Genomic DNA, 22,659 nt, shown 5'->3' with positions numbered 1-22,659 from the left:
CCCTTGCTGATCTAGGCACGAGCTCATTGACTAAATTTTTTTAAAAAGCCCATTAAGACAGCTGCCTTGTTCAAGTCTGCATACTGGCTCTATTAACATACCTGATAAACTCCCACCAGATCCCAAAGAATCTGAATAATGATGGCTTGTCAGGGATCTTCTATAAGGCCTGTGGGATGAGACCACCATCTAACAGCCTCCTAACTAAAACCCGCCACAAGGTTCCAGAAAACCCAACATCCTGCTAGGTGATGCTGATAAACAACTGAAACAGTCATTGATGCCAGCCCACAGTGTATCAGACACCACGCACTTCAGGAACTGGCCGAATCTCGGGCAAGCCGACCCCAAAACTGAGTCAATTCCCTAAAACCCTAAACTTTTATGGGGCTGCTGATCTCTGCATTAATCCAAGCACAGCAATGAGCCAAGGTTCCAAAAGGCCAGTGACATCTGCTCAGGCTCCTTGTCAGCGCCTGGTGCCAAATCTTGAAATCCATCCACCTGCAATCGAGACAGCATGGGCTATGCCATTATTAATCCCAGGCACATGTTAGCAGTAAAAAAGATTTAGCAAGTTAAGCACTGCAGGACAAATGCCCTCACCAACCTTGTAACTCAGAGTGACCTGGAGGAGTGGGTGTTAGTATGTACCAGTGCCATGTTGTCACTATAGAATTTCACTTGTTTGTGAGCTTCTCTCCTCCAGATCATCACTGCAACTAAAATGGGGGGAAAAAACCCAGTAATGTTATATCCTTTACTATCTCCCAGAGTATATGATCACTAGGCATCTCCAAGCACACCACCTGCCCTAGTAAAGGCCCCAAACCTGGTGTCCCCAATGCATGAGTGAACTTTCAGGTCTGTCTCTACCCCAGCTAGGCATCTAGCAGGAGACACTTCTCTCTCCAAAAAAGTAACTCCATTAAAGTGATTTAGGAACTGAGCTGTTCCCATGCCCATAAATTCACCTTCATTTTTTTACTCATATTTATAAAATGGTTGGGCCTAGCTATCCCTGACATGTCAGCGGATGGCATGCAAAACTAAGAAGGCAAACAACAGCCTGCAGTTCATGCAGTGTAATCTACTTGGCTGCTCTGTCCTCCTTAATCCCAATAATTCTGCAAGTTTATGCACAGAAAGTCTAGAGATGTCAGTCTCTATATCTAACTTGATCCCCTTTTTTTTTCTGCTAGCAGTAATCATAGGTACTGGTTAAGAGGAGATCAACAAGCTGGCACACTTTAGAATCTGCCCTGCCCATACACAAGAAGGCATCCTGGTAGTCTGCTATTTGCTGTAAACCCAATTCCCATAGCACTGACCTCCACCTTTGGGCTGAGCCCACTATTGAGCATCCCACTGCTATGGCCTTGTCAAAATAAAAACCGACCGATCAAATAAAACCCCACAGGTCTGAAATCTGAGGGGGTTTACTGGTAGCATCAAAAAGCCAACCTGATGCTACATTTCACTAAAATTGACCTGCGACTGCAAGTCCTCACCATGTTCACAATGGTACCAAAAGACGAGTAACATACTGAACATAATTCACGGTCTATTGCATCATACATGGAGCTTCCAATACTCCTTGATGCCTTTTTGGGGCCCAAACCCGAAGGAGAAACCTGCAGGTCAGTCACAGGTCAGTGCATGAATAGCCCTGTAATTCTGTTAGAAACAGTTTCTTGTTAAATCTTGCCCCTTATTATGTCTCTCAAACCTTCTACAGATGTCAAATTTTGAGACGTCTGAATTCCAACTCCTTCATATGGTATCCCAAATCCTGCTACAAACTCCTCCCAAAAATATTCCCCATCTGTCTTGTTAGGGTAATCCCAGGGAAACACCCAAAGCACCTTGACATGGAGATAAAGCTCCTTCCTTCATTCCTGCTACTTGGTCCTGTGTGTGGGGATAGAGGGAGCATCTGACTGATCCCTCCTTCTACTGGTCTGGAACTTTCCACAAATGCTGTGGCAAATGAGTGCCCCGTGAACACCGAAACACTTCTGGCATGTGATTTTTTATCTGCAGAAGTTCCAGAAACATCCACCTTCACTGAAGTCCCAGCATACTTTACTGCAAGAATCAGATCTCTGGTTAGCCTGCTGTGGAAACAATAAACTGCTGTTGGTATGTATGAATGGCACTGACCAAGCCAGGATCATCTGCTCTAACCAGAGGTCATTATCAGCCCTGTCACATTCATTCGTGGACATATTGCATGCAGCCTGTAACTTAAATTCCTTGTCTTAATGGGCCCATGCTATACCCCCAAATGTATTGCAGGCCCAATAGAATATGTACATATATTTGTACAAGGCTGAGCTTCTCTGGATATTTGCCAGACATCACCCCAGCACATATCAAAAAGGCAGGTTGTCAGTTTTCCCAGGTTCAAGCCACCCTTTGATACCTCGCATTCTCAGTGTCCCTCTTATTCCTCCGCACTCTACCTTCCATCATTGCTTCCCTGTACAATGAGAATATTTCTGTGGGGTTTTTTTAAGTGGCTTTGAGAAGGTGCACCCCCAACTGGAGATGCATTCCTGTACAAGCCTGTCTTATTTTCACCTGGAAGACAAAAAACTGACAGCTGCAGTGGAACCCGCCACATAACCTGCTCCCCACCACCCTGTGATGTACTCATCTCTATGGCCTTGCCACCTACCCCTACATTGCAAGCCTAAGTGAGATTCGGCACCTGCATTCCTACCCCTCCTTGATTGGTAGCTCTTTCCCTGCTGATGGGAGCAGAATCAATTTGGCTGCTGCCATTACCCCAAACCGGAGCCCATGTTGGGCATGCAGCGGTTCCCATGCTAGATTCCCCAACAGAAGTTAAGGGATAAGGAGAACAAACTTCTGTAACTTAAGGACCAGAGAATCCACAGTGGCGTTTAAGTTTGGCCACCTGGCTGGAAGAGTAATTTCACCTGCAGCCTGTACCCCAGACTGCCTAGAGAACTCAGGGCAAGTGGGTTAGAACCCTCTGTGGAAGCCCACCCAGTCTCGCCAAGAGGAGCTCCAGGGGTATCCTCCAGGTCAGAGGCTCCCTCCATTGTCCCTGTGGAAAAATCTCCTGCCCGTCTAGGTCCCCGATTCTGTCCCTGGGAGAAGGGGGATGGCCCTCCACACCATACTGTTCTGTTCTGCCCCCCACCCCACCTGTCCGGGTGCATCTTCCAAAGTACATGCCCACTGCACTCCCCAGAGCCCAAACTCACCCACTACTGGCAAAGGAGATACCCCTGCCGGGGGGACCACACTTGCAGCCCTTGCTGTTCTCCACTTCTCTCGGGAGCAAGGGGCGGTTGGGCCAACTTCCACTGCTGAGGATTCATGCTCCGGATCCTGTCGCCTGGAAGAACCTGGCTGCTGGGCTGCCACTGCTGCCTCTTGTCTTCCGGATATCCCTGGGATCTCATGCAGACTGGGACCTGCTGGGACCACCACCGTCAACTTGATGTATCTCGGGACTCCCTCACTCCAGGAGGCACCCCATGCTCCCACTCTGCTGGACTACTTCCCTGCTAGCATCTAAGCTATTGCTTTGAGTGTGTAATGATGTCCCAGCCAGGGGGAAAGGGCTTGGATGCATAGGAGTCCCTGGGCTTCTACTGTGCTGCTCAAACCAGACAATCGTCCAGGATAAACCCAATCATTCCTTCCAAACCCAAGAGGAAGCTGACTTCCCACAGGGCGTGGGAGACCCTTAAAGAAGCGTGTAGACTGCTGGCCTGTCTCCCCTGCCAGGAAGGACTGAAACCATAACTAGAGTGTGATTCAGGCCCTTTTCTCAGGCTTCAGCTTTATTTTTCCCACATAAACTAACACAATACTTCAACTATCCCATCTTCTCAATGCAAGGTCTTTTGGAGAGGCCTACTGATTCCGCACACAATTTTTCCCCCCAGCCATTTGCCAGAGTCATCCTGCTCCAGGGCCTGCCAAAGGCGCCAACCTGCTTCCTGCAGCTCTCCCACATGACCCAGAAACTTCTTACCAGAGCCTCCCTGCTCCGGGCCTGCTACTGAGTCACCTGCTGGCTTTTACAGTAACCTGATCCCTCGCTGATCAGCCATAGGTGAGGTTGGGCCCCAAGTTCACTTAAGGGCCAAGTACCCTGTGATAAAACCACCGAGTTCCTCTTTCTCCTGCAGACCCACACAAAGGCTGCAGGGGGTATAGTTTAACAAAGGAATATCAATTAGTTACAAATTCTTACCTTTTTGGGAATACTGGTATCTCTCATAGTAATCTTCATTTCCTGGTGAATAGTCATACTGTTGTCCAAATAGTTCTTCAAAACTAAGGAGGAAATAATATTTTGATGAAAAAAATATATTCAAAACATGATACCAGACCAATTCATACAGATATCCACACAAACTAGGAAGATAAAGGTTTTAAACAGTTGTAGTGTAAAAGTTATCGACATCGAGTTTCAGAATAGATTACTTTAAGCCATGGAGAGGTCAGAAATGTTAGTCTTTCCATACTTAAAAGACTAAACTAATTTTCCATTAAAAAGCTTTTGACCTCCCAAGTAGCTTCACTAAAACTAAAGTACATTTAAAAGAAAAAGATTATACAGTGATCTATAAAGCCCTGAAAGTTCTTGGATCTGATTGCTAGAGTTCAATCAAGACTGGTGGAGGCATTTCCGTTCTCTGCTCCAGAGACTGAACTCTAAGATCAGTGGCAGGGCATCTTCAACGGACAGCTCTCGCCTCCAAAATTCACTGAAAATTCATATCAAAGTGGTCTTATTTTAACTCTATTTTAAAACAACTGTAGTGTGCCCATGTGCTATAGCATTAGATACCATGAACAAACTAGGTGTTTAAAAAAGCCCAACAACTATTTAGGAAGTTTTAACAGATATATAAATCCTTGTTATGTAAATATTAGACAAAACCATAGTCATTACAAAAGTGAGCTTGTTTATAGACAGAAGTATTTTCCTGCAGACACATGGGTTGTTCACAAAGGCTTTAAATAATTTACATAGTTATCCTATTGAAAAGTCTTACCTATTCAGATCTTCAAAGTCCTTTGAATAACCATCTTGGGGAGAATAAGGACTTTTCTGGTATGGTCTGTAAGGATTTATGCTAAAAGAGGTAAGAAATATGAGATTAGGTATGTTCGGTCAAAAGAGCTTTTGCATGGCTACAATGAAAAAGCTTAAGTTTTACATACTGGTACTCTAAAGTACTTAATGGACTTTCCAAAATCCTTTTAGTTTTGGTTTTAAAGCAAATGTCACTATAAAACTATCTGCTTAATTCCAGGGCTGCAGTATTATGGTGAAGCAAAACATATCTTCCTTTCAGTCAAAGGAAGACAAAACATTCCCAAAAACTTTCCTTCACAAATCTTGGGCATCTGTAAGCCAGTGACACTTTCATATTTCCTTGTAAGGTTTTGCCTGCATTGAGCTAGGTATACACTGCAAGCTAGGGGTGCGATTCCTCTGCTCCTCACACACACTTACACTAGCTCTCATCAAGATAGCTCAAGTATAAACAGCAGTACAGCCACAGTAACACTGGTAATGGCCATGGAGGCATGGCTGAGCTGGGCCGAGTATGCACCCACCTGAAACCAGCTCAGCCATGCCTCCATGGCCGCTATCAGCGCTAACGCAGCTGCACGGTTATTTGTACTTGCGCTATCTCAATGAGAGCTAGCATGTGTGTAGGAGCAGGGGAAAATCACATCCCTAGCTTGAAGAGTAGACATAGTCTTAGAAAAATGCCTTCTAACATAAAACAAGGCAGCTACATTTTGTTTACAGCCAGCTTCTGCTGATGTTTTATTCTTCCTTTTAATGAAATGGTGATGTCATACCAGCTGTCATGAAGTTTTGCAATCACCGATGACATTTTAGGGCAAGTGACATTTACATTCTGCTTACACCACCTCTATCTGAAGCTTTGGATGATCTATCATTTTCCCCTGAACCTACAGTTGCTAGTGAGCGTAAAGGCTGAAGCACATGCTGTTAAGCACAAGTTAACACAACCGATTTTGGATCTTGCAGTTACGACTTAACTGATTTGTTGTCCATAAGATGTGGTAAAATGTAATTTAAGCAAGGCTTTTGAATGGTAGTAAACTTCAGTCTACCTATCATTTTAAGCATTTAATTTGCTTTAAGAATACAATCCTATACACTGGTTCATTTTGTTCTGCAAGAGATGCCTATGCTACCAAAGCCAAATATATTTTCACACAAAGGTCACAGGTGAGTGCTTCACTTTCTTATTCTTAATATTTATATTATGGTGGTAGCCAGAGGCACCAGTGAGGATTAGGGTTCAAGAGTGCTACATGTTGTACAAACTTTTAGACAAGGTTCCTGCCCCAAAAGAGCTTACAATCTACGACAAGCAACACAAAAAGAGTGGGGGAACAGGGAGACAAACATACTGTTTTAGTTGTCTTGATGTAGAGACACCCTGAATTTGCATACAAATTAAGGACAGAAAATGAGTTTAGTTTATGTATTACATAATTAGTTTATGTATTACCGTTAGGACCTTTTTCTGCACTGGCAAGAGGATTGACTAAAAGCCCTAATAGAACTTGATCTCTAACTTCTATAATATTTCAGTTCTACTTCATCAGAAAGAAGAGCAAGATAGAATTTGACATATAGAAAGGACTGAACACACAGAAAGGATCACAAGAGTTATCTGGGAAAATGTTCTTACTCTGAGGTGAATAGGGGAGGGCTAGTATGAGAAACCTAAGTCACGAATAGAACTAGTGCCTGGGGATTTGATAAGGATCACATAGGCTTGGTACAGTTTGTTTTGTGAAGGTAGTGCCAAATATGAAGTCCATAGGATAAAAGGAATAAGCAGATGGCTCAACCTGAACAAGTCAAAAGCAAGTTGCTTTGAATGAAACACAGGCTGACTAGGATGATGTCCAAAACCAAAATCAGTAGCCACAAAGAAAAACAGCACAATATTTGGATGCCAACCAACCAATAGGAGAAGAGAGATTTTGTCTTAACTTTGCCTTGTCAAGAGATCAGGAATCTTGCAACACCAGTAGAGAGCCAGCTTCACTTGAAATAAACACTGTAGTTGACTTAAGTTATTCATATTTTTAACTATGTTGTCAAAGTTACAAATATTTTATCACCTGAAAAATGGAACTGATAGCTATTCATGATAATTAGAAAACTGCTTTGGAAATCCTAGCACATCAAAAAACTATTCAGGAACTAACTATATATAAACTGGATGCGCCTAATGCTTCGTTGCATGCCAGGCACATTGACAAGGTAGGGCCAATCTATCACAAGATAAATGGTCCCAGCAGCAGGTAATACAGATTACCACATTGCTCAAGTACAGAAGTGCTAACATCTAGAGAGATGTCAGCCATTTGAAATGGACGGAGATCCTGCAACAGGATAGTGTTGCACTTTCAGCCATCTCTACCAGTATCAGCACTTTTGGGCTGTGCTATTCCATGGCTGCTGCTGAGATAGCAAGAAACAGACAAGGATGAAAGGATGACTGGATAGACAAGAGTGGTGGTCCAAATACTAGTCCAAGAATTCTTCTGTAAAGAATGAGAAGAGGACACTTCCATATCCAAAAGATTAGAAGTTTAGTTTTAAAAACTTAGTTTCTCAACCTAGTTGGTAAGAATTTGGATTCTCCAGGAGTCTTAATTATTTTGATGGAATAATCTGATATAGCCAGGAATCTAAGGTGGATAATTCTAAATAAAATATTGTTTCCACAAACACAAACCTAGTAACTTCTATAAGTTTTCACCGATTATCAGAAAACTTTTGAGAAAGCCAGTAAAAGAATGCAACCATAGAGTTAGTTCACATTTCAGGATTTCTTCAAAAACAGTCATTCTGGGACAGTTATTCAAAGTATCAATGTTTATCTCATAATAGGGAGAAACAGACAAAAGTCTTAAATCACTCTGCTGGTAATATAAAACAGAATATGAAAATGTGGGAAGGAAATGAAGAAGGAGATAAGAGGCTAAGGAGGCACCACTTGGGAAAAGAAAATGGTAAGAATAGAATAAACTGGGAAAAATCATATGCACATTGTGAAGACCTGAAGACTAATCAAGAACTCATTCATGCTAGTACTAAAGAAACATTAAGAAAAAGTGAACAAAAACTGTAAGATTGTCCCCTCTAACATTTACTAAAGGAGTTTTGTTTACTTTAATAGAAGTAACTTACGAAGACATCTAGAAGGGAAAACAAGTGTACGCTTACAAACAGAATGCACAATAGCGTTTTTACACACAAAACTGGATGAAGAAAAAGTCCACCTTTTATAATCTACTTAAAAACTCAATAAATCTGTTACATATTACTTACTCCAGAAGGCGTGGAATCCATCCGGGTCTATGCCTGGACCCAAAATGAAAAGAGCTTGGATTAAGTTATATTGAAGACAAACCGTAAAAAAACAGCAGTTAAATCAAGATTAGTAAAATGTGCTGAGTTTCTTCAGCAGCACAGACCTTATGCACCACACTTTCAGATTATCACAAAATGTTTTAAAGAGCGAATGATAAGCTTAAGAAAAAATGGAAATTATGTTGTGTTGTAAAGGAATCTGATTTTTGGAGTAGGTGTGTTCCTTGAAGCTATCTTTTGTAGGCCCCAAGTACTCAGAGGCATATGCAAACCTTACTCACCTCAACTGTAGAAAGAGAAAAAGAGCAAAGAAAGGAGAGTTAGCGATACTGATTAAATGAAATTCAACTACTAACACTAGTAATCTATATTTTATCCCTCACACCATAAGCCATATAGCAGGGCATTAGATTGCTCCTAAAATTGATATTTCTAATATTCTATCAAGAGATGTGTACAGAGGAATTCTTTTTTACGTATTTATACACATACCCAAAAAATGATCCAGTTGGATGCTCTGCTACTGTCGAACAAAAGATTTCCCTTTTTCCAGATGCAGCTAGTTGGTAAAGCTGGCCTTTCCATAACGAACTTCAAAGGGTTTTGAAATACATGATTTTGTTCACCTGGCAAGAATAACTGTTGGCCAAAATAAGAAATCCTAAATTCTGATCTCCTTACCAAAAGACATTCTTGGATCTGTATATTAATTTTACTTAGGGAAATGAAAGTTTGGAAAGAAATAAAGGTAATTGCTTGCTAAACATGAAATTTAGAAAGCCATTCAGAAAAGTATTAGAAATTGAGTAAGAAATTACCCTTGTGTAACTGAACAAAAATTAGGATAATAATCTTAATCCTCCAGAACTTCTGGATGAAGTATCTGCAATAATAAATAAATGGCCTTATGAAGAAGAGGGCCTGACTGAAGATCTAGTCTCAAACAACTTCTACAACAGCTTGAAATTTTAACACTAGAACTTTAAAGTGACATGGTGCATTAGAAGAGTGGACTGTACAGAGAAATAACAAGACTGGCACAGGAGGAAAGAAAGAAACAAGTGAGCCTAATTATCTCCTATAGACACTGCTACCAGATGCTCTTGGATTATGCTCAAAGTACCACTATGAGATTTAGAAATGGATACCAAAAGATCCTGTACCAATGACTGAGTTTTTTTCTCTCTGTACCACAAAGAAAAGACACTTCATACCTAATTCTGTGCTGAAAATCCAGGGGTCTTCACACACTGAGTTTCAGATATTCTGTGCATTTAATTACTGAGCAATCAAAATTTACTCTAGCCTTTCTATTTAGGCTGTTAGTTATAAGGCTTCACACATCACAGCAGAAAGGTACATCTAGGATTACACTGACAGATGTATTACTTAGAGGAAGCAGATTCTTCAAGCTACAATGGTAGTATAATGAGGACAGCTGTTTGGTCTTACTTCATTTACTTTGACTATTCTAAAATGAATGGCATTGGATAGGAGAATGTAAAAGCTACTTAAATTCAACTGATGATGTCAGGTTCTATTTAACTGCTTAAGTTTAAAAGAAAAAAAAAAAAGGAAGCAGCAGCAGCATTTTGAAATATCCTGGAACTTTTACATGAGATTTGAAGATAAAGAAATAGGTTTTTACTTAGTGCCTCCTGGGTCAATTCTCATTGCTCTAAACATTGCTTCTTGGTGTAGGTCAAGACTTTTAGTGTCCCAAAGGTCAGAAAATTGACAAAGTTACTAAATATCTACTAGCTGGAGGAGTAAACCTACTAGTCAATGATAGACACAAAAGATAAGTAGAGAGCCTCCACATCAATGAGCTCCAGGAAGAATCACATATTGTAAAGTACAACCTCCTGCCATAGGTAATGGAAGTGCTAGAATTCATGCATTGGGCTCCAGCTTTCATATCAGCATCTGGCTATCTGATAAATGTGAAGCTTCAACGACTTCTAGATACTAGAAAGGAAAAGAGGCTCTCTGGATACTGCAAGGGTAAGGAAAACACAGAAAAAGCTTCTGGTACTCTAGTCTTCTCCCACAGCACAGATTGATAGATTTTTTTTTTTTGAGGGGGGGGGTGTTGTGAAAAATTCTAGCACTGATTTATGCTGATGAGATTTTGCCAGATGCCAGCAGACCAAAACCGATACTCTCAATTATTTCATTGCTGCCCACACCAATAGGAGAGATTAGTCTTGTTAATTTTACATTGCTAGCGGGCACAGTTATGAGGCACTGCAGACTCAGGAAGCCACCACCACCACCACATTGGCTTACGTTCAGTCGGTCATCTTCACAACAGAACTGGTTAGAAACAGTCTGTTTTTTTTATATGAAAGTTTGAATTCTGCAAAGAACTAATGTTCAGCCTCTGCATGCAGAGAAGGCTTCCCACTGGTGAGCAGGCACATGATTTTTTCCATCTCTACCCTTGATATGAGAATGCTTTGATGTCTGTGTTACCCTGAATAAGTTTATTCAAAAGATATTTTGTAAAGATAGTCCATCTTTTCTGCTTTAATATACTTTTAATTTAGACAAGTTGCAATCTAGTTTCATTTTGGTCCTTTATTGGACACCTTAACCTCAGCCATAACAACACTTGAGCAAACTAGGGAACCCTAGGCCACACCCAACCCCTTAACCTTTTCTTAAGCAAATATCCACATTGAAAATAGGTGGAAGGCCAAAACCTTTCAGGACATTGGCTGATAATTAGCGACAGTAGTTCCTCTGTAAGAAAACTGTGAATTATTGCTTCCAATTCTTGGAGACTAGGCTCCTCAACAGAACCCAGCTCCCTACTTTCACAGTTCATCCATTTAGCTCTGAATTATTATGCCCATTCCTTTGAAATGTTTAACAACAATTACAGAAAGAAGTGTATGAAATTCTTTGAGTCGCAAGCTGACCTTCCACTAGAATGTCAAATTTATCATTGTGCATGAGATTTCTCATGCTTAATTTCAGCGTAAGATTGCTTTTTGTTATGCAAGCACAAAAAGAAATCTCTTTTACACAGTGATTTCTCCCCCATCCTTCAAAAACAGAGACATGAAATTTGAAAAACAACCTATTTTTCATGTACTAGTCCTCACTGATATATATGAAAAAATGTTCAAAGTCTTGATCCTGCACTTTACAGCATGTAGGCAAACTACTGCACCTTCACAGAGCCCCACTGAAATCAACATGGCTCTGTGTGGGCACAACAGTCCATCCATATGATGTAAATTGCAAGATCAGGGCTTAAGGGTGAAATTCACCCCTGTACAGAGGACCAGCAAAAGGTCTGTGTACCACTTAAGTTCTCATAGGATGTAAAGACTGCTTTTAGACATTAACTGGGATTGAAGTGGTGCATAGACTTTTTGCTAGTCCTTGGCATAGGTGTGAATTTCACCCCACAGAAGTTAGAATTGAAAATGTAACTGACTAATTGAAAATGTGTTGTCCAAGCACAATATTTTAGGAATGTTTTTGAACACCGACTCGCATAGACATCTGAACGGTGTACTCAGAGTGTGTTCAAACAGTACAGTACTACCAACAACTGGATAGCATAATTCCTTATTCCTCTATAAATTAGAAAAATGACACAAAACAGTATACACAATATTCATTTCAGAAAATTTTACAAATTGTAGTTCTAATACTGTCTACAAAGTTCCTTTCAATCTATTGTTTCATAACACAAAATGCACACGATAAAAGTAACAATTTCATATGTTGATTTTTAAATGCTTAGCTAATTTGTTTTCTATATTATAGAAGTAAAATATCACTGATTCATGTTAAACATAGGCTCCAGTTTTAAGCATGTGATTAACTTCACACACTAAGTAGTCCCACTGTAGTCAATGGAACAACTCACTGCATCAAGTTAATATGATGAAGTCTTCCCAGGAATGGAGCCTTAAAGAATACAATTATGTATTTCATAGAATTATAGTAAGTAGAATTGGGTGTGACTGTTTATTTCCCTTTTTATATACTCTTTATATATGCATGTTTGTTTTGTTAAAAGAAAAGGAGTACTTGTGGCACCTTAGAGACTAACCAATTTATTTGAGCATGAGCTCAAATAAATTGGTTAGTCTCTAAGGTGCCACAAGTACTCCTTTTCTTTTTGCGAATACAGACTAACACGGCTGTTCCTTTGAAACTTGTTTTGTTAAAGACATTCAACTCTTTAAAGTGACTGAATTTTAAAACAATGACAGTGAAATGACCACAATTCTCACATTTGTATATGAAAATAAGCGTTAGTGTTTTCACAATTATCTGTAGAAACAATTTTTGAAGTGTTTATATTTATTTTACTTTACCTTTTATCCACAATAGGTTTCTGAACTTGACCCCTGGTAACCTTAACCCAAGATGACATTTTAATTCCTAGGAAAACAAAATACATTGCATTTATTCTCTTCACAAGTGAAGTGAGAAAACAGTCTTAAAACAGCCATAGTACACTGCAATTTTTTTAAACTGACAGCTTGCAACTTGTTAAAAAATAATGTATTTAATAATCAAGCTTGTGGATCATCTCTAGTTGAGTGAGATCCCTTTGTATGTTTTTGCAGTAACCTTTGGACTTAACTATCTTGAGTAATTTTTTTTTTAATCATCTGTAAAAACCAGCTCCCTGTTCACTCCCTTTTCCAGATCATTTATGAATATGCTGAACAGTACTCGTCCCAATACAAATCCTTGGGGGACCCTGCTATTTACGTCTCTCTACTGCAAAAACTGACAATTTATTCCTACTCTTGAAGTTTCCTGTCTTTTAACCAGTTAGTGATCCATGAGAAGCCCTTCCTCTTATCCTATGACTGCGTACTTTGCTTAAGGGATTTTGGTGAGGGAGCCTGTCAAAGGTTTTCTGAAAGTCCAAGAACACGATATCCAGAGGATCACCCTTATCCAAATGCTTGTTGACACCCTCAAAAAATTCAAATAGCTTGAGAAGGCATGATTTACCTTTACAAAAGCAGCGTTGACTCTTCCCTAACATACTGTGTTCATCTAGCTGTTTGAATTTTATTCTTTACTATAACCTCAACCAATTTGCCTGGTACTGAAGTTAGGCTTCATGATCTGTAATTGCCAGGATCACCTCTGGAGCGTCTTTTAAAAATCCAGCATTACATTAGCTATGCTCTAGTCATCTGATACAGAGGCTGATTTAAGCGATAGGCTACATACCACAGTTAGAAGTTCCGCAATTTCATGTCTGAGTTCCTTCAAAACTCTTGAGTGAATAGCATCTGGTCCTGGTGACTCTTTACTGTTTAATTTATCAGTTTGTTCAAAAACCTTCTCTATTGACACTTCAAACTTGGACAATTCCTAAAACAGGTCACTTAAAAACAATGGCTTAGGTGTGGGAATCTCCCTCACATCCTCTGCAGCAAAGACTGATGCAAAGAATTCATGTAGCTTCTCTGCGATGGCCTTGTGTTCCCCGAGTGCTCCTGTAGCACAGGGGTGGGGAACCTACGACCCTGGATCCAGCCTGCTGCTTCATTTTATCCAGCTCACAGCAAGTCTCCGTGCTGTGGGCCGGAAGCCACGAGCCTCGGTGCCCCCCGGGCGGGGCTGGAGCCACGAGTGCCAGCTCGCCAGAAGTCCAGTTTGTTCCGCGCAGCTCCCAGAGGTGACCGGCATGTCCCTGTGACCCCTAGGAGCTGGGGTGATCAGGGAAGCTCAGTGCGCAACCCTGCCCCCAGCGCCGGCTCTGCGGCTCCCACTGGCCGGGAACCACGGCCAATGGAAGCTGTGGGGGCGGTGCTTGCAGACGCAGGCAGCAAGCATCACACAGAGCAGCCTGGCTTCTCCGCCTAGGGGCCATACATAGTGGCCGCTTCTGGGAGCGGAGCGAAGCCCTGGTGGGCAGGGAGCCTGCCTTAGCCCCGCTGCACCACCAACCGGGAGCTGCCTGAGGTAAGCGCCACCTGGCCAGAGCCCACACCCCGAATCCCCTGCTGCAGGTTGGAACCCCCTCTCACACCCTAACTCCCTCCCAAATCCTGCACCCCTACCCCAACCCCCTGCCGCAGGTCGGAACCCCCTCCCGTACCTTAACTCCTTCCCAGACCCCCACCCCAACCCAACCCCTTGTCCCAGCCCTGAGCCCCCTCCCACACCAAAACTCCCTCCCAGAGCCTGCATCCCAAACCTCCTCCCACACCCCAACCCCGTGCCCTGAGCCCAGTCCCACACTCCAAATCCCTTGGCCCCAGCCCAGAGCCACCTCCCACGCCCCAAGCCCCTCATCCCCAGCCCCACCCCAGAGCCTGCACTCCCAGCCGGAACCCTCACCCCCTCCAGCACCCTAACCCCCTGCCCGGAGCCCCCTCCCACACCCTGAATTCCTCATTTCTGGCCCCACCCCGGAGCCGAGGGAAAGCCCGGAGCCTTCGCCCCGCCGCGCCCCCCGGGCTGAAGCCGTGACAGCTGGCTTGACCTGCTGCCGGGGGGAAGAAGCCCTGAGCCTTACTGCCCTCCACGGGGCAAGGTGTGGCCTGCGACCGATTTTTTCTGTCGATCGGAAAAAAGGTTTCCCACCCCTGCTGTAGCACCTTTATCATCCAGTGGCCCCTCCGACTTTTTGGCAGGCTTCCTGCTTCTGAAGTACTTAAAAAAAAAATTGCAGTTCAAATTTTAAGAGCAACTAGCCAAGAACACAAAAACTTTCTTGGACTGACTAATCATACTTTTACATTTGACTTGCCAGAGTTTATGTTCTTATTTTTCTCAGTAACATTTTACTTCCAATTTTTAAAAGATGCCATTTTGCCTCTAGCAACTTCTTTTGCTCTGCTGTTTAGCCCTAGTGGCATTTTTTTTTTTTTGGACATCTTACTGTTTTGGGGCAGGGGGTTGGGGGGAGGATATTTAGCTTGAGCCTCTATTATGGTGTTTTTAAATAGTCTGCATGTTGTTTGCAGGCATTCCACCTTTGTGACCCTTCCTTTTAAATTTCCATTTGACTAGCTTCCTCATTTTTGTATTAGCCCCCTTTTTAAAGTTAAATGCTACTGTGGTGGATTTCTCTGGCAATTTCCCCCCTACAAGGATGTTAAATTTAATTACATTATGGCTGCTATTACTGAGCGGTTCAGCTATATTTACCTGTTGGACCAGATCCTGTGCTCCACTTAGGACTAAATCAAAAATTGCCTCTCCCTATGTGGGTTCCAGGACAAGCTGCATTCATTCATGTTCTCCCTGCTTCTAATGACATACCTAGTCAATATGAGGATAGTTGAAAACCCCCATTATTATTGCATTTTCTGCCTTTGGAGACTCTCTAATCTCCCTGAGCATTTCACAATCATTGTCACCATTCTAGTCAGTAGTATATTCCTTCTACTAAACTCTTATTATTCAAGCATAGAATTTCGATTCACAGAGATCCTACGTACAATTTGATTAATTTAAGATTTTTATTTTGACTCTACGCTTTCTTTTAGTGCCACTCCCCAAACAGCACGACCTACTGTGTTGTTCCTATATATTTGAGCCCTTGTATTACCGAGTCCCATTGACTATCCTCATTCCATTAAATTTTCATGATACTCATTATATCAACATACTCATTTAAATGACAGGCACTCTAGTTCACCCATCTTAGTATTTAGACTTCCAGCATTCATATATAATAAGCACTTGTACATTTTATCAATATGAATTTCAAGTCTAGTACTGAAAGGGTGACCATATTTCCCCAAGGGAAAGCGGGACATTGTATGGGGCTCGCCTGAACCCATGCATATTCTGCCAGACCCCACTTTTTTGACAAAAGTGGTCATTTGTCCCGTTTGCTCTTACCAACTGATTAGGGCTTAAAAAAGGGACTGTCCCAGCCAAAACAGGATGTATGGCCACCCTAAATACTGGTTGCTTTGCAGCATAATTTCAGAAGTAACCAAGCATGCAAAATGGTCTGGATAAGTGCACACTTGGATGTATTCTCAAAATACAGTTTACGAAAATAGCGTGACCTGATTACAGCAGCATTCTAGACACCAAGACCCACTTGACAGGGGAAAAGGTGTATTTTTCTATCATGTTAGCTCAATTGAATAAGCCTAATACTTACAGAGGTGCCAAGTTCAATGGATCTCAGAACGGTGCAATATAAAAGGAGAGAAACAAATTGATGCATCTCTGCTTGGCTTAACAAATGGGCGGAAACATACAGTTAAAGAGAGAGAACTAACTGAACGGCAGCACTCATTCAATGCTCGCTAAAGAAAAGGCAAGAGCCCGAGCCCGTTACCGCGCCAGCCGGCTCCCTCCAGCCCTGAGATGGCTGCGGGTCGGGGGCGGAAAGGGCCTGGGGATAGAGGATGCTCTGCACACACAACGTAAGTAGAGGCGGAAGGTTTCACACCCGCCAGCTCTTCAGGGCTCCCCGCAGCATCCCGAGCTCGGGCGGGACCCAGAGACAGGGCGCCCAGGGGACCGCCCCCCCCCCTCCGCTGCGCCGGGCTGGGCTCCAGGGAAGGGCGGACAGCCCCTGCTCCAGCTCCCCAGTGCGCCCCCCAGCAGGCCCGCCAGCCAGCACCCCCGCCAGGACCCAGCCGACCTGCCCCGCTCTCGGCCGCGGCCCGGCAGGCCCTGGGAGCCCCGCACTCACGGCTGGGGGACTCCACACAGCAGTCGCCGCCTCCGCTCCGCTCCTCGCGCACAAAGCAACGGCGGCTGGTTTGCCGGAGGCTGGCTGGGGCGAAATGGAAGCACCGCCCCTTCCCCCTCGCTGCCAGGAGAAGAGGGAGCATCGGGGCCAGCAGCGGCTGCAGCCTCCCGCCACAGTGACCCCTGTTGGTGGTGCCGGGGAACTGTGCCCCAGAGAGAACCAGTGGGGCAACCTTCTCTCCTCCGCCCCCTGTGGGACCGTGGTTACCATGGGGACCCGTCCCAGCACTCATTACCATGCACATTGTAGGAGAGTGGTCACTTTGGATGAGCTATTACCACCGCAGGAGAGTGAGTTTGTGTGCGTATGGGGGTGTGGGGGTGAGAAAACCTGGGTTTGTGCTGGAAATGGCCCACCTTGATTATCATACTCATTGTAGGGAGAGTGGTCACTTTGGATGAGCTTCAGAGGAACAGCCGTGTTAGTCTGTATTCGCAAAAAGAAAAGGAGTACTTGTGGCACCTTAGAGACTAACCAATTTATTTGAGCATGAGCTTTCGTGAGCCACAGCTCACTTCATCAGATGTATACCGTGGAAACTGCAGCAGACTTTATATACACACAGAGAATATGAAACAATACCTCCTCCCACCCCACTGTCCTGCTGGTAATAGCTTATCTAAAGTGATCAGCAGGTGGGCCATTTCCAACACAAATCCAGGTTTTCTCACCCTCCACCCCCCCACACAAATTCACTCTCCTGCTGGTGCTAGCCCATCCAAAGTGACAACTCTTTACATAATCAAGTCGGGCTATTTCCTGCATAGATCCAGGTTCTCTCACTTCCCCCCCACCCCCATACACACACAAACTCACTCTCCTGCTGGTCTAAACTGACCACTCTCCAAGTTTAAATCCAAGTTAAACCAGAATATCTGGGGGGTAGGAAAAAACAAGAGGAAACAGGCTACCTTGCATAATGACTTAGCCACTCCCAGTCTCTATTTAAGCCTAAATTAATAGTATCCAATTTGCAAATGAATTCCAATTCAGCAGTTTCTGGATTTGTGTTGGAAATGGCCCACCTGCTGATCACTTTAGATAAGCTATTACCAGCAGGACAGTGGGGTGGGAGGAGGTATTGTTTCATATTCTCTGTGTGTATATAAAGTCTGCTGCAGTTTCCACGGTACACATCTGATGAAGTGAGCTGTGGCTCACGAAAGCTCATGCTCAAATAAATTGGTTAGTCTCTAAGGTGCCACAAGTACTCCTTTTCTTTTTGGATGAGCTATTACCAGCAGGAGAGTGAGTTTGTGTGTGTGGTTTTTGGAGGGGGGTGAAGGGGTGAGAGAACCTGGATTTGTGCAGGAAATGGCCCACCTTGATTATCATGCACATTGTGTAGAGAGTTGTCACTTTGGATGGGCTATTACCACCAGGAGAGTGAGTTTGTGTGGGGGGGGGTGGAGGGTGAGAAAACCTGGATTTGTGCTGGAAATGGCCCAACTTGATGATCGCTTTAGATAAGCTATTACCAGCAGGACAGTGGGGTGGGAGGAGGTATTGTTTCATATTCTCTGTGTGTATATAAAGTCTGCTGCAGTTTCCACGGTATGCATCCGATGAAGTGAGCTGTAGCTCACGAAAGCTCATGCTCAAATAAATTGGTTAGTCTCTAAGGTGCCACAAGTACTCCTTTCCTCCCCTTGTGGGACTCCACTTACCATGGGGACCCCTCCCAGCACCCATCTCTCCCCTTCTGGGGCCCTGGTCACCATAGGAACCCCTCCCAGCACCCATCCCTCCTCATCCCTCCCTCTGGGGGACCCCATTTACACTGTGGCCCCCTCCCAGCTCCCATCTCTCCTCTCCCCCATGGGACCCTGACTTCCAACAGAACCTCTGCCAGCACCTCTCCTCACCCAGTTGGGTTCAAGGCAACTCATCTCCCCATTCCACTCTGTAGAGCCCTGGGTACCATGGGATACCCCTCAGTCACCTATCTCCCCCCCCCAACCCCCATCCCTTTGTGGTCCTGGTTACTGTGAGGGACCTCTCCTCCCATCTCTTCCCATCCCTTCTGTGATGTCCTGGTTTCTATGTAGTTTCTATGTCAAATCAGGACACTTATCCAGATCCTCAAAGGTATTTAGGCTCCTAACTTCCATTGATTTAAATGGAAGTTAGTAGCCTAAATACTTTTGAGGATCTGGGTAAGTGTCCTGATTACAATGGAAGTTAGGAGCCTAAGCACCTCTGAGGTATATAATCAACAGTTTAATAGATTAAGTTTGGATATTAGCCTACCACACACTATCTTGAAGGCAATGGACATAGATGGCATTGAGATCAAGCACAAGCAGTTATACCATAGAACAATAAAAATCACCAAGATTTCTTATTACGTTTACTTAAAATCATCAGTTATTGATTCTTTAGTATTTCTAATAATACATTTATCATACTTCAAGTAATTTGCCGAGGAGTAAAAACGTAGTTGGTCTTAAGGCACTCTTATGAATGGTGTCCCTGTTATTTCTAGTGTTTGCTTTGAAGGGTACTAGTTTAAAGCATCAGAAGAAATAGTTTAGAAAAAGTTTTCTTTGAGGTTCTCTTAAGCCAATTTACTTGGATATACCAGGAGAAACATATATATACTCTCATAATACAAGAACAATGGGCCACCAAATGAAATTAATAGGTAGCAGGTTTAAAACAAACACAAGAAAATATTTTTTCACGCAACGCACTGTCAACCTCTGGAACTCCTTGCCAGAGGGTGTTGTGAAGGCCAATACTATAATGGGGTTCAAAAGGAGCTAGATAGATTCATGGATGATAGGTCCATCAATGGCTATTCACCAGGATGGGCAGGAATGGTGTCCCTAGCCTCTGTTTGCCAGAAGCTGGGATTGGGTGACAGGGCATGGATCACTTGATGATAATCTGTCTGTTAATTTCCTTTGGGGCACCTGCCATTGGCCACTGTCAGAGGACAGGATACTGTGCTTGGTGGACCTTTGGTCTGACCCAGTATGGCCGTTCTTATTGTTAAACATTGTTTAACATATTTTAACAATATAACATAACAATACGTTGTTAAAATCCCAAAATATAGTTCCTTGGGGCATCAACAGAAAGACTGCAGATGCAGCAAGATAACTTTCAGTTACTTACATTAAAGAACACAGAGAAATACAATCTCTGAAACAAAGTTTCTTCTTAATCCTGGTAACCTTAAGAGAATGGAAAGACTATTGGCTGGTATAAGCATCCAATAGCACTACAGGGTTCTGCAGCTTCTTTGAAGGGTTCAGCAAACTCTGAAGTTCCACATTGAGGTTCCACTGTTTCAGTTTTAATTGGAGGAGAGCAAGTCACTTATTTTGTACTGGACATTTGTCAGACTCTCACTTTTCTGCTCCCTCAGTTTCTATGCTACTTACCTTGATATCCAGTAGATGGCAATGGTGTATAACACGTGTCTTTTATCCTTTTCTTTTCGGAGGCTTTTTATTTTTTTATTTATTTCAATTACTGTCTTTCTGAATTAACCCAGACTATTAATTGGAATGTCCCCTTTAAGTAATTTATTTTAATATTTTAAATGCATACACAGAGTAGGTGCTTATATCTTTCAATATTCTTTTTCATTCTCATTCCACACAATTTATATCACTTCTAGAATCTAACAATCATTTAGAAAAACAAAAATCTTTTACAGTTCCTCTAAATTTAGTGGACATAGTCCATACATTCCTTGATTATATCTCATGGTTTTCATTTCACATCCTTCAGGGCTTAAAACAGAAGAGACATTATACAGTCGTGAAGGAACAAGATAATTAATCATAGATAGAGAGATGTCAAAAATTTCCAGTCAATTTCCCTGTGTAGACCTTAGACAATGTGTCTCACAAGTTTAAGGAGTTATTGTTGGTCTTCTATTCGGGACAAACAGAGGTGGAGTAAACAAAGGTACATTTTTTAGCCTTACTTGTCTTTAGTGAGGAAAGAGTATTTATTTTCTGATTTAAAGACCAGAAGAATCAACCTATAGTTATCAACAATATATTCATGTCATATTTGACATTTGTGTATCTCACAGGACTCTGCAACAACAGCATCCATCTCTTCTCCTTTCTCAATATCAGAAAATTAAGGACAGTGCAAAACAGTCTTCTCTTCTACCTTCCAGCCCCATAATCTACTCTTAGGGCATAGTCAGGATGGGGAACACCCTTCATTCACTAAGCACTCACTTCTCCCTATGTTGAATCTGCATCTGTAGGGGCTCCCCTTTACCTTCTAGGTACCCAACTTTCTCCCTTTGACTAATACAGGACACCACTCCAACCCCATTATTATGGAACTAAAGACAAAGCAGGTAATGCTATTTTAGATGTATGTGGCATGGTTTAGAGATCTCACCTTCTGAACTGGTCCAAGGAAAATGTGGCACTAACTAGAAAACTTTGCTGTATGTATGGGAGAAAGGGATTAGGCCAAGCACCAACATTTTTGTAGGAGCAGCAACAATTTTAATAAAGTCAGAGGAGGCCATGAGAGCTGACCGCTAATAGTTCAAGAGAGACTCCCAGCCCTAGGAAAATGTAAACTTTAAAAGTTGCTGTTGGCCACTGTCTTTTCTAAGCAGAAATCAACAAAAGCCATCTTCTGAGTGTTACATTTAAAGAGCAAACAAGTAATCCAGATTAAACTCAGGCATCTTTCATGATAGTGTAGAGGTAGCAGCCAAGCATTTTTATAATTTCTCTACTCTTCAGATGCTTGTCCTCTCTCCCAAGCATATGGCAGCATCTGCAGAACATCATTCTATAGATGCAGTTGTATATCCATAAACCATTTCAAGGCCTCCTCTGTGATGTCATGGGTTTCACCCAATTCACCTTTGAATCCACATTTGGGGCACTGCATTATGATTGGATGGGTTGGATGTTCTCATCGCAATTGCATGAAAGGGAGTCTTTGATTTTCCACAAGTAGTTTCATCTTCCATGGTTTATTCGGATGCAGTTCAATGTGGTCCAAAGTCTGCCTGGCAGGTCAAAACCATGAGGCTGGCTTTTTGGGTCCGTAGTAGCATGCTTCTTTGGAACGGTAGATGTGGTCCAGACACTTTGCTATTCCTGACAATGATTAATATCTTTCGCAAGCAGATGGGAGACAGAAAAGGAATAAATCTGTGTGAATTTCCACCTTGTTGGCTTTGAAAAAATCAAATCCATACATATAAAATACAGGGAGTTTGGTTTTTGTTTTGCGTTCCCTAGTCATTGCACAGGCCACTACTTTACATGGTTGTACAGGCACATGTAAGTTGCTCTGATCCCTGCTGTGTGTTGAAAGCGTCTTCTTTGTAAACTAAACATAATTTCAAATGATCCTGAAAACTAGGCTCTCGCTGTGGAGTTTTGACATTACTCAAAGGGGGCACTTCAACTTTGTAATTTTTATTACATATATTGAAGGCTTACATCAACTCATTAATCCTCGTGACTGATCAAACCTACTTGCAACACTAAAACAAGACTGAGGTTTGATGGTAAAA

General features: G+C 42.7%; 1 protein-coding gene across 10 annotated transcripts in view; it reads right to left on the bottom strand.

The window, feature by feature from the left end:
- Positions 1-17,205, bottom strand: part of LOC125620558 (uncharacterized) — a 34,077-nt gene extending 16,872 nt beyond the window's left edge. Inside the window, exons 1-6 of one of the 10 annotated variants that reach the window (XM_048816402.2) lie at positions 17,085-17,205; positions 12,769-12,835; positions 8,387-8,419; positions 5,046-5,126; positions 4,238-4,320; positions 3,237-3,452 (exon numbers count right to left, since the gene is read on the bottom strand). In XM_048816402.2, the coding sequence (XP_048672359.1) occupies positions 3,237-3,452; positions 4,238-4,320; positions 5,046-5,126; positions 8,387-8,419; positions 12,769-12,827 (472 nt within the window). In that variant the 5' untranslated portion in view covers positions 12,828-12,835; positions 17,085-17,205. Of the gene's footprint in view, positions 1-3,236; positions 3,453-4,237; positions 4,321-5,045; positions 5,127-8,386; positions 8,420-12,768; positions 12,836-15,574; positions 15,680-16,544; positions 16,903-17,033 lie in introns of those variants that run through there. The other 9 variants (XM_048816408.2, XM_048816404.2, XM_048816403.2 and 6 more) reach the window with 9 other exon arrangements.
- Positions 17,206-22,659: the final 5,454 nt, after the last annotated feature.

Source organism: Caretta caretta, chromosome 12, assembly GCF_965140235.1.
Source record: "Caretta caretta isolate rCarCar2 chromosome 12, rCarCar1.hap1, whole genome shotgun sequence".
NCBI classification, from domain to species: domain Eukaryota; kingdom Metazoa; phylum Chordata; order Testudines; family Cheloniidae; genus Caretta; species Caretta caretta.
This window is presented reverse-complemented; position numbering and strand designations above follow the sequence as displayed.